The following is a 12,382-nucleotide window of genomic DNA, read 5'->3' as shown; positions in this document are numbered from 1 at the left end:
GAGAAGAGTAATATGCATGCATGAGGCATTTACAGATCCACCTTGATAGCATTTTTATAAAGGGAACAACTATGAGGATCTATCTGATCAAACTGAACAGCCCACAGGACACCTACAGCCTAGAGCATTGCCCAAACCTTTCCTCAGCCATTTACACTGGCCACTGGGAAAATAACACCACAAAAAGCAGATTTAATCAAGTCTGAAATACACAACTGTGAAAAAGTATTTTGGAAGTAGATTTAGGATACAGTTCCCTTCAGCAGATTGTTTAGACTTTTCCAGACGCCAAAAGGTAAACAGCAGTATATTCAAGCTAATTACCTCAGATTCAAATTTCACAAGAACATTTAACTCAGCACAGATTAGCTTTTCATACAAGCTAGCTCCCCTTCACTGCTGCTTCCATTCCTCAGCTAGGCAATTCTACCAGCAAAAGAAACTTCTTAGCTCCACAGAGACAGGGTAAGGATCAGGAGTCTTTTGAGCTAAATATTTCATAAACACCTTCATATTGTATCTCCATAAAAGCTACAATAGAGGATGTTCATTACCTGTGGCTTCCAATTTAGCAGAGGCTTCAAGCTAACAACAGCTATTTTATGGCAATGCCAAAGCAACAAAAGGGTCATCAGGAATTTACTTCAAACAGCTATACTAATAAAGGAGAGACTTATAGACACTGATCACATTTCACACACATGAACATCTGGGTTTAGTTTACCAAAGAATTCTGTTCCTGAGTGATCACTGGGTACAGAGTAAGGAGACTACTCCATTGCCTAACACAACCACACACTAAATATGCTGCTTTACATACAGAGCATAACATTTTCTTTCAGATCAGGTTAGTTAAGTCCAGAAAATATAGAAGGTTTTCTCTTCAAATGGAAGCTCTTAAACATACAAATATTTTGCATACAGTTATAGTCATTAAAAGTCACATTCATTGGCCTTTTTACAAAGAGAGCCTATGCTAACACAGTATTCTGAATTTAAAAGCGCTACTTTATTTCAGCCAGTCTACTTTTTCTTGATATTTCTTCATTCAAACTTCAATTTTCCCAGAATTATTACAGATAGCATTTATTTATGTAATTTTTCATTTGTAAAAAAAAACCTAGAAAGAGCAACTAAAGCTACTGTTAAAAAAACTCAATGAGAGCAAAAACCATCAAACCTATCTTCTAAAATCAGTATTCTTAATGACATTAAAAAATGTTCAATAGAGGATTTGGAAACAATGCTCTGAACTTGCACCATGCCCAAAAGACAGGACTCAGTCTGACTGAGGGTGGAGAAGTCCCTTGTGCTGGGTCTTTTCCTTTCTCCCATCCCCAGGTATCTCGTTCCTACCATGCCACAAGAGAAGTTTTGGTAGCATTTAGGGGTTAACCCAGAGCACACCCTCACCCTGATTCAAACCCGACCTGCTGCCTCACTGAGCTCTCTCTCACACACACAGCTCACAGGAGCCCTGCAAAGCTGGCTACCCCACTCCAGGAGAGCCACAGCCATTGCTGGGCTACCTCCCCTCATCTCCCTGCAAAAGCAGCAGCATTTATTCTCTTACCCAGCACTCATCTCTATAGTAAAAACCAGAAACACCCAGCAGAATAATTGAGGTGCATAGAGATGACTGCTCTCCTACTATTGTAATACTCTCCAAATTACTGTAATTGCACAATACTTTTCAACTTTTAGCAAAGCCTAACACTTCAGGCTAGCAGTCTTCCAGCAGCCTGCTACTGCCAGAGACAAATCCAAGGTGAGTAAAATCCCTTCCCTCGTCAGGCTGCACACAGTGCTGAGGCCAGAGCTCATTCACCAGGAATGGATGGCCACCACAGCCCTGCTGCCTAAATTCTTCTTCTTTTGGTACCTGGCTGCTTTCCTAGTGCTCACAGCTGCAGGCACAAAGTCTTCATAAGAAGGCAGAGGGGCAAACTGACAGCACAAACAAATGCACACTTAAAGCAACACAAATGACATATGGTCCAACAGGTTCTTGGAGAGGTCAAATTAAATCAAGCTTTGTTATTTCACTTAGCAGCTTATTAAAGAAGCAAAAGGTTCTGAAGCTTCCAATTTATTGGGGTTTTTCAACTGTCATTTAAGTTGTTATAGCAACAAAACTTTCAGCTGCGTGGTCTCAGAGACACTCCAGCAACCCCAGAAGTAATTTTTCCAATATTTACTGAATTCAGCTCCTTCTTGTTCAGGCCCTTAAGAACTTGGAACAAAGTTGTTCGTTATATGCACAAAGATCTGTATTCCTGCAAGGTTCTCACAAGTAAGATATTGCTTCTGACATTTAACAGAGGAGAAAAAAACATTATGTGGCCTTTGCCTAGGGGGAAGATAGAGTAACTCAACAACTTTGAAAGCGCATGCAAAAAAGATGGGGTAAGGTGAAACTACTTTTCCATTTACTAAGTGTGGCTACATTTCTTCAAACAAATGAAAACACCTAAGTGGGTGCACACACAAACATACAGGCACTCCCAGAAGTTCTATCTCCATTTAAAATACTTTATACCCACGTAACTATTTTTTTTCTAGTAATACACATCAACACCAGAAACATTTTAAATTGCTATTCTGAGTCTGTAAAGACATGTACACCCAGAAAAAAAAAAAATCCTATAAATGTGGCTACTTAAAAAGAAAACTGCTAATGATATACCAGCTTGCTCCTCCTGCAACAAATTCGTGATTTCACTGCATCAGCAGCAGGCTGAGTATGAGCAAATGTGGGGAGAACGGCCAAAAATATGACACTGCTTTTCCAAAACAGAGTCTATTTTCCCCACCAAATCAAGGACACGCTACTTTCACTAAGCTTATTGCCCAGAAGGAAAAGCTTCCTATAATAAATTCCACAGGTTGATTTTTTAAAAAAGCCTTTGGGTGATATCTGTTGCACCACTGAGGTCAATTTCTCATCCTCTTGCTAAATGGACTGTTTGCCTCCAGAGCACCAAGTTAACCCATTTCTTCCCATCTTTGGAATTTTCTGTTTGTCTGTACCTCATTTACTGCACTGGTGTCTTGCTTCCATGCAAACTCCCATTTCCCACCCAAGTGAGAAGAAAAAGCAATGGGAGTCATACCGATCTATCCTTTAAAAGCATTTCTGTTGTCATTATATTGCAAAGGTTTCACACTGTTGTCTCCTTATTGCAAGAGTTTCATACCTCCTTGATGTTTCTCGTAGGCAGCTCCTCCAAGCACTGACTCTTCCTCCTTCTTACAGCAGCCAGCTGACCCAAACTCCCCTCAACCAACCAATCCACTCTTTTATAACACTCTTCTTATTGGCTACAGCTGTGGCCTGTTAAAGTCAGGCCTGTTCCCAACCACTAATAATTGGCTCAGCTACAACTCCTTAAGGTGTAAGATTACTTTCTATGCTACCTCTATTTTCTTATATTGTATCCCCCTACACATTTCCTTTCACCAAACTCCAAGGACATCCCATCCTTTTTTTCAACCCTATATTAGGAGTCCTAGTAAAATATCTGTATTGTATTTGAATATCTGTATATAGGCTTTGCCCTGATAAGCCCAGGTTGTTCTTGATGGGCTGCAGCTGCGATGTCCGTAATTGGGCTGCAGCTGTAGCTAGTGAAGATAACTGTGATAAAAGGGAGTGGGCTTGGCCAGTCAGGGAGAGTCTGGAAAGAACCATGACCAAAAAGCAGCAAAGAGCAGAACAAGTCTGTGTTGTGAAGAACTGCACCCAAGAAATATCATCGAGAAGGTACAAGACTTTAGAAATATAAAATACAACAAGATAACAACACAACCCACAGAAGATCATCCTTCTCCCCGCAGTCTCCCTTCTGCCTGCCCTGTTTCTGTCACCACAGACATCCTGACCATCGGGAGGCAACAGCAGCCAACGTATCCAGCACCAAGCCATGGTGTCTGGCAGGAACACAGCAGCACCCCAGGGCCCAGCTCCAGGGGATGCTCATCTCTGCTCCTGGGCAGCAAGGATCACCTTGCACAGAACCTCTCTTGGTCTTCACTCCTCCTCTCCTGCACCAGAGACCCCAGCCTTGAGATGTAGTGTGGGATGCAGTCCAAGAGTTTTAGCAGGAAAATAGGAATGCATTTCTCCTTTTGTTTGGGACTAAATAGGTGATTCGTGTGCATCACTTTGCCACAGGGATTGAAGTAGAAAATAAGTTAACACCAAGTTACCAAAAAAAGGAAAAGAGAACAAAAAAAAATTGCAACAAAATAGTTATTAAAATTATTTCAAATTTAACAAATACCTGGGACCAACTAAAAAAATAACTAAGGATACCCATAGGAAAAAAAAATAATCTAATACTGTTGAGGTATTGTAGCAAGTAAAACTAATGTGATTCCTTCAAAAAACAAAAAGGCCTTAATATTTGCTGTTAATTTAAAATTATTTTCCCCAATTTAAAATTTGACTCATATCTCTTTCACTAGCAATATTAGTCATGTTGACAAGTATTATGTATATCTGTGCTGCTGTTTTTCTTTTTACTTTCTTGGTTTTTTTAAACAGCCTCACTGGATTATGTAACTTAGCTCAAAGGCAGTTTGGTTTTTGGTGGTGTTTTTTATCCATTTTCCAGTACCAGACTTGCTGAGCATTACATCAAAATGACCTCAAAGAAACAAAGAAAATATATAATGTATATTAAAAAGAAGGAGAAAAAAATAAAGCACAGATGCCCTAAAGTATCTTCCAGAATTTTTTAATACTTTTTGCTTCACTTTTTATTTTCTTACTGCTCAGAAAATATTTCTGAGTGAGAACATCTGTGCTATATTCTGGATTGATGTTAGAAGAATTCCACTTTATTTTCAATCTACATAAGCACTGGTTCAGCATTGTTGCATGTTTTATCCATTCAATTTATATTTGGATGAAATGGTTTGTTTTCCTTTGAAGGACCAGGAAATTGTTTTAAAGCTACATGAACCCTATTCTGTATAACTAAGATCACCAGCATTTCTCCCCCATTTACTCAGTCTTATTTTACCAGATTAAATGTGCCACGACCAAAAGATGTCATAGTCTGGTACAACTGAGAAAGTGTTACTTCCAGTGGTGCTTTTGTAACAGAGCTAAAACATCTGTGACTGTTATAAGTGAAGTTAAAGTGTAAAAAGCTATGAGAATCAGATGCCTTTCCACTGGTGGAAGGCTATATTGCCCAGGAGAAGAAAGGCTGGCAACTCCCTAAACCCCAGATTGCCTGCAGGAACCGTTCCCCAAATGCGCTGAGCACTTTCACAGGCTCCTGCACAGTCCTCCCCTCAGAGCTACAGGAATTGCTCAGCAGCTGAATGGTGCTTTGCTCAAAGGGAAATGGCTCTCCAGCCACTCTTCCACAAACACACACTTCACTTTCATCACTGTAAGTAACAGGGAAACACTGAGAAACCACATCATGCCAAACTGAAATCCATGGTGCATCCTGTCCAGGCAGAGATAGGTGCTGCTCACACCAGCCAGCCCCAGCAGCACCACACACTTCCTTCACTGAAAGCACCTTCAAAGCTGAAGGGCTTACAGGGTGTCCACTTCTCAAGACCCTCTTTTTAAACACTACAGAATTCAGTCTTCTTTATTAGCTTTGAATAATCCCAAGTGCCTGCTTGCTCAAATCTCAGGGCTACAGCCCCAGCGTGGCTCTCAGGCCTTCTTAAGACAAGTCTCCTCCCTTGTTGCATGGATGGCACAGAACAAAGGCAAGAGCTGGCAGAGAGGGCATGGCAGGGCTTGTGCAGCTCCTGCCTTGCAAGCCCCAGGTCCCTGGGGCACAGCACTGCTGTACAGCAAAGTGCCCATGCCAAGGACTTCCACAGCCACTGCCTCACTCGCTCCAAAGGTTCATTTCTATCTTCACCCTGCAAATTCTCTTGCCATGTGCGAGAGCCACCTGTATTTACAGATGAGCCAATGACAGGAAAACATTGATTTGGCTGAAAACACAGACAGAATTGGAGAGAAGAGGTTAAAGGAAAGTTTTCCATAATGAGCAGAGGGAATTTATCACTATAGCCTTGCATTTCCAGCACCAAACCTGCAGGATCACACAGCAGCTTTCTAAATGTGAAGCAATCATGACCCATTTCAGTACTGATCTTCCCTAAATCAGCATTTCTGCAGGGCTGCTCACCAAGGCCCAGCAGAATGACGTTCCTGTCAGCTAGGTTTCACTGCACTGTTGGGAGCCCGGCGTCACTGAAGAGGCCAAGAGCCAGCTGGAGAAAACTGCCCACAGCCCCACGGAATCCTGGCTGACTTTAGGTAAATCACTGAAATATTACCCAGCCAACACTGAATGCAGAGCCCAGACACATCATCCTGGGGTGCAAAATAGAACTAAACTGATAGCCAACTGAGCAGCAGGGGTGACAGGGATTTTTTTGGCATTTTGGTTCCTTTTTGGGGTTAAGAGGATTCCTGTGCATTCTGGAAATTGCCTGTAAGATTTCTTTCTACTTAAAAAAGGCTTTGCACATATAGAAAAATCTGCACATATAGAAAAATGAAATCCAAATCTAAAAAAAAAAAAAAAACAAGAAAAAAGAAAAAAAACACACATAAACAAAAAGAACTTGAAATCTTTTTTATGCTAAATTTAGCCACTGCTGCCCTTGAGTATTGCCAAAGGGGTCACTGAATGGGCATTGTGGCAGATCCATTTAAGCCTGTGGCAAAAACCTAGTGGTCAGGCTCAAGGAGAGAATGTGCCAAGAACAACACAAAGCCCAAGTAAAATCAGCAGATTTTCATACCAACCCAGCCATGTGTTAGGCTCTACAAACCATGCCCCAGTGACACAGTCATGAGGAACTGTGCAACTGTTTGCTCTGTAGAATGTAACTTGCATCAAAGCTGCCGTTGTGCACCTGACAGAGAACCAGGTGTCTGAGAACTGACTTTTAGGCAAATAATCCCCATTAGCTGGCACTGGGGGGGATAAAACCAAAAACAGAAAAAAAAGCAAGCTTCACAGACACAATCACTCAGACTTCAACCTTCCTCCCTCACAACTCCCTGCTGATGAATGTCAGACCTACCAAAGAGATGGAGCTTTAAGCTTTGGGTGGCCTAATCTCCCAATGTACAAATTACACGAGAATATGGTCATCTGACACCTGTTACCTTTGCTTACCCTGCCAACTCTCCTGCAGTTCTGGTCTCTTATCAGCAACAGCCTCTAACACTATCAAAGAGAAGATTACAATTTCTTTTCACAAATATTAATGCACTGCAGTTTTCAAATTAACAATTGAAGTATTGTTCCATGCAACATCAAAACCCCCACAAAACTTCATCTCCTACAGCATGTGGCATGGGAGAGGGAAAAGGTGTCTCAAGACTTCTATTAAAATAATTTTGATTCTGCAAGAAAACTGTTTATTTCTTTTAACTGGAAAATGAGGGTTATATATGACATCTAGGAACACCACTACAAGCTCATGATATGCAGGGCATCAGCCTGAACTATCACGGAGACCAAACAATCCCTCTAGGGACTCAATGTGACATTCAACAACTCCAGCAAATCTGCAACTTCCTATTTCATATTCTTGCTTACCATACTCATTTACATCACATGATTTTTTTTTAATTATATCTACCCATTGCTTATGCATACCTATTTTTACTTGCAAGAAAAAGAAGATAAAAGTTAAAATGCTTACAATATCCTCTGCAAAAATCAAAGCACAAGAGATTATGCTGACCGTGAAAAGTCAACAAAAAAAGTCAGAAACAACTCTGGCAACATCTAGATCAAACCAAAGTTACAAGATGCACAATTACTTCCTTTCAATTGTTGCTTGATACATCATTTTTATAATAATTTTCCACCTTTTAACACTGGTTCAATATTTGATAAGCATGTTTCATCTCAACTGTCTGTCTGCTTTTTTCTTTTTGGTGCAGGCCACTCAGATGTGGCTGACCACCCCTCTTTAATCCCCTTTACCTTCCTGCAAGTTTTTAACCAGTAAATTAATTGCTAGGACCGCACCAACTCCAAATCTGCACAACCCTTGACCAGCAGGGTCTGGAAAATTCCTGAGGCCAGCTGTCCCCTGCCCAAGTTGCACTCCTTTAAGGCTCAGGCAGAGATTGTGCCAGAGGCTGCATCACTCCATCCAGCCACACAAAAGTGCACCATTAGCGTGCCCCCATGAAAACTGGGTTTCATTTAACATGATCGATTTTGCTGACTCCACTTGCCCTGAACAAGGTGGACATTTCAAACATCTTTCATCATTTGCTTGTTCATTTCCTGCAAACACAACCTGCAGAGAGAACGCATCATGTTTCAGAAACAAAGCTTCTCTTGGAATAAAAGCAAAAGAACAGAAAAATTTATACACACTACAGAGACCAGCCTTTAAACACAGCCTGTCATATTAATAACTAATTCCACACACAAAGACTTAGCACTGACAGCAGTATTAATCCATAATACATTTTTGGATAAATTTGAGGATTCACTCAGAATCCTCATCAAAGACATAGCACCCAGAACTAACTGCGGTTATCTGCAGTTGTGCTATTTGTATGTTTTGAACTCCTAAAATTTTTCAGAGAGGAGAACTGTACTATTATGTGGATTGTTCTCCGTAAGTACTTTTTCACGTCTCTTCAACCTAAATAATACCAAACCAGAACACTGAGGTCAAATTCTGAAGTTATTCATTCCTGGCACTCTGCAAGCATGGTTTTGGGCTGCCTCACTACAACTGCACAGGGACATCCTAAGTGCACTGTGCAGATCACTTACTGCTAATCACAAGTGGGAAACCGTGACAAAGCGGGGGGAAATCAGGGAAGGGCTGACAACTCAGTTCTCAAGGAATTCTCCTGAAAGAACTGCTGCATACAGTAGACACACACATTCTTGCAGGATGAGAAATGCTGCTTTGCCTGTAAGTATGAAAACCATAAACTTCATTCAAATATTTTGAATAATCTTCCACCAGATATGCTTCTTTCCATACAAGTATAGTGGTGGTGAAGTAGATTTCAGTGTCAGCTTGATACCAGCTGCCAGACTGAAAGTTCATATGGGCACATATACTTTGATCTTCTCAGTTAGGAATTACTTTGTCCCCTTTCTTGTCTCCTTATGAACTGAAGATTTGCTCATCTGCTACACTAGCACAGAAAGGAACCATCTAACTGCTATGAAAACAGAGTCATCAGTGGAATTCCAGCATCCAAACCATACAATTACTATGTTACTCTACTGCAAGCACAGCAAACAGTGTTATACACCTACTTACAAAACTTACTTACTGTAAGATCCAGTTTCCTCCCACCTAAACATCACCACAGAAAATGTTCAGCAAATTCAAGTTAGAAGTAAGGTTTGACAGTGACCATATAAAACACTCAGAGAAAGTCCATGGACACTGCTACTGTTTTCAACCACAGACTTTCCATCCAATAGAAACAATCTCGGTAATTGCAGCTACCTCATGTCCACACCAGTGGCATTCAGCATAACCACCATATAAATACTAATAAATAAAACCACCATGTCATTTTAACCCAGGATGCAGAGCTTTTGATACCTGGGACCAGTCAAAGCCTGGCTGCCCCTCTGGCTGTCCCTTTATCAAGTACATGGCCATATTAAGAGTTACTTTTTTTCCCTCCCAGGCTTCCACAGGTGGGCCACTTTTGCTCTGAACTGAAATTTGCAATGATGTAACCTTTTCCTGGTGACTGTTGTGTGCCTCCCCTGTGTTTATAACTTCAATCCCTCCCGGGTTTAACATTATGCTGCAGAATGCAACTGCCACCCCTCAATGTAACTAAATACTTGGAAGCCAGGATGCAGTCCATTGGCACAGGAGTTACACGGGGCAGTTTTGGAACAAAACACAGCAAAATAATTACTTTTATTAATGCTGTAATACTGAAGATCAAATGCTGCAAACATTTCTCATCTGAATGGCCCAATGAGGCATTCAGTGTTCCACAGTCTCACTTTACTGATCACTGCTTTACCTTAACCAGAGAGGTACTTTCAGCCCCAGACCCTCATATGCAAGTAGACTGCCATATGCATTAACTGCTGTATATGAATGACAGCTGGTATGCAGCCACAGCCATATCCTCGAGAATCATTTTTCTCTTTTTCCAGATGGAATCAGAATATGTTTGCTGTCTTCAAAACCATGCACTTTAGGAATCAGGTGGGGAGGTGATGGGAAACTCAGTTACTTTTCTCCTTCCAGCATTTGGAATTATCTATGAAAAAACTGATTTTAAAAATTTTCTCAGGAATCACTTCAAACCAATCAACGAAATGTTCACAATATTCCTCCCACTGCATGTTTCAGGACAACCTGGCAGTCTGCATTTGCCAAAGTAAAACTTCCAGGATCAGAAGTGTAAAATGTCTCAGAAGGGATGAGAGGGAAAAGCACACTAAAACTTCTTAGATCGATAAGGCAGAGAAAAGGGGAAGGGCACTGCTGAATTTCTCAGCCAGCGATGGTCATACTGCCCAAAAAACCAGTTGACTAAAAAGAAGTTTGCAGCAACAAGAAAGTACGGGAGGGGGGAGGGGGGGAAGGGAGGAGGGGAGGAAAGAGAGAAAGGAAAAATTTAAAAAAAAAAAAAAAAAAAAAAAGGAAGAAACTCAAAGCCCAACAAGTTGCCCATGGAGGGAAAGCCAAGTCTGCAACTGCCTGCACACGCACAGCCCGAGATTTCAACATGGGGCTGCGAGAGGCCGGCGCGGGCGGCTGTGGGGCTGCGCCGCGGGCCGGGCCGGCGCCCCCCGCACCCCGGGCACGGCGGAGCGTCCCGCAGCGCGCAGAGCAGCCTCCCCCGCGGCGCGGCGGGCGCGGAGGTGCCGCGGGCGGCCGCGCTGCTGCTGCGGGCCCTCCGAGCCTCGCCCGGCGCGGGGGGCGGCCCGCGGGCGCTGCCGGACGCCCCTGCGGCGGGGTCCCCTCGCACCGCCCTCAGCGCCGGGCCTGGAGGGCCGGGAAGCCTGGAGCTGGAGTTCCAGCCCTGAGCGGCGACTCCCGCCCGGCCCGCTGCGCCTCGGCCCCGCCGCCCGCCCCGGGGCAGAGCCGGCACCGCCGGCCTCCGCGCTGCTCCGCCGGCCGGGTTCGGGCGGCTCCCGCACCGACACCCCCGGGAGCCGCCGGGCACCGGCGAACAAAGGGCCGAGGCCCGCCAGGCGCCCGCGGGGAGCCGCGGAGGGGCCGCGCTGGCCGCTGCGAAGGGGCCGAGCCCCCCCCCCCGGGCCTCCGCTCCCTGCGGTGGCGCCGGGCACTCGCTCCCCGCGGGTTCCGCCGCCGCCACCGGCCGCCCCCGGCCCCGCTCCCGCCGCTCCCCCCGGCGGGGCAGCCCGGACTTTCCCCCTCTCTTCCCTCCCCACTCCGGGAAGCGCCATATTGATCGCGGGCGCCGCTCCCCGCGCCCCTCACCTTGGCGATCGCCTTCTTGTACCGGGTCACCGCTTGCTGGATCAAGCTGAAAACTTTCATGTTCCCGTCCCCGCAGGGCACGACCACCCGCGTCCTCCCGAAGCACACCGTGACTTTCATCCTGTGCGGCCGGGGGGCTCCCGCGTCCCTCCGGCCCCGCGCAGCCTTCCTCCTCCTCCTCCTCCTCTTCCCCTCCGCCCTCCGCCACGGCCGCCCCCCGGCGGGGCGCGGCGCTCAGCCCCCGGCCGCCGCCGGGCTGCCGCTGCGGGCGCCCTGCCTCCGCCCCGGCGTCGCGCCGGCCCGCCGAGGCGCGGGGAAGGGAGGGCAGCGCAGGACGGGGCCGGTGCTGCCTTCCCGAGGGCCGGGGGCCGCTCACATGCCGCGGCGCTGCCCGCGGCCACCTGCTCGGCTCCTGCCCCGGCGCGCAGCGGCGGCGGGCGGGGCGGCGGCGCTGGCTCCCGCTCCGGAGGCGTGGGGCGGTGCGGCGGGGCGGGGGCAGCCGGCCGGCTCCGCGGGGCGCCGGCAGCGCGGACGGGGCGGGGGAGCCGCCGGGCCCCGCACACGGTCGGAGACAGTGCCCCGAGCGAGCCCGAGGGGCTCCGGATGCCCCCGCCTCGCTCTGCCCCGGCGGGTTCCGGGGATGCGGAGCCGGGGTGGCACCGGCACAAGGAGCCCCGCGAAATCCCGGTTCTCGGCCCTGGCTGGTGCACCGGGGGGAGCGAGCACCGCTGCTGCCCCTTCTCCTGCCGCCGCCCTGTCTCAGGTACGCGGCTCCGGGGAAAGAGAAGGTGCTCGGCCGGGCAGCACGGCGGTCCGCTGTTCCTCCCGGTGTCCGGGGTACACAGCCACCGCTCACGGCCGAAATCCGATGGCCTTCCTGGGCTTTGGGACATCTGTTAACGCAACAGGACCTACA

The 12,382-nt window shown here is 46.3% G+C and overlaps 1 protein-coding gene across 14 annotated transcripts in view; it reads right to left on the bottom strand.

Annotated features, from left to right (window-relative positions):
* Positions 1-11,648, bottom strand: part of PARD3 (par-3 family cell polarity regulator) — a 444,327-nt gene extending 432,679 nt beyond the window's left edge. For all 14 annotated transcript variants that reach the window (XR_009420516.1, XM_059493593.1, XM_059493627.1 and 11 more), the window contains exon 1: positions 11,467-11,648. Coding sequence is in view for 13 of the 14 variants with exons in the window: in XM_059493593.1 (XP_059349576.1) it covers positions 11,467-11,586 (120 nt within the window). In the remaining variant the exon portion in view is untranslated. The remainder of the gene's footprint in view (positions 1-11,466) is intronic.
* Positions 11,649-12,382: the final 734 nt, after the last annotated feature.

This window comes from Ammospiza nelsoni, chromosome 1, assembly GCF_027579445.1.
Source record: "Ammospiza nelsoni isolate bAmmNel1 chromosome 1, bAmmNel1.pri, whole genome shotgun sequence".
In the NCBI taxonomy this organism is placed as follows: Eukaryota; Metazoa; Chordata; class Aves; order Passeriformes; family Passerellidae; genus Ammospiza; species Ammospiza nelsoni.
Note: the sequence above shows the minus strand (reverse complement) of the source record. Positions and strands in the feature narration are given on the sequence as shown.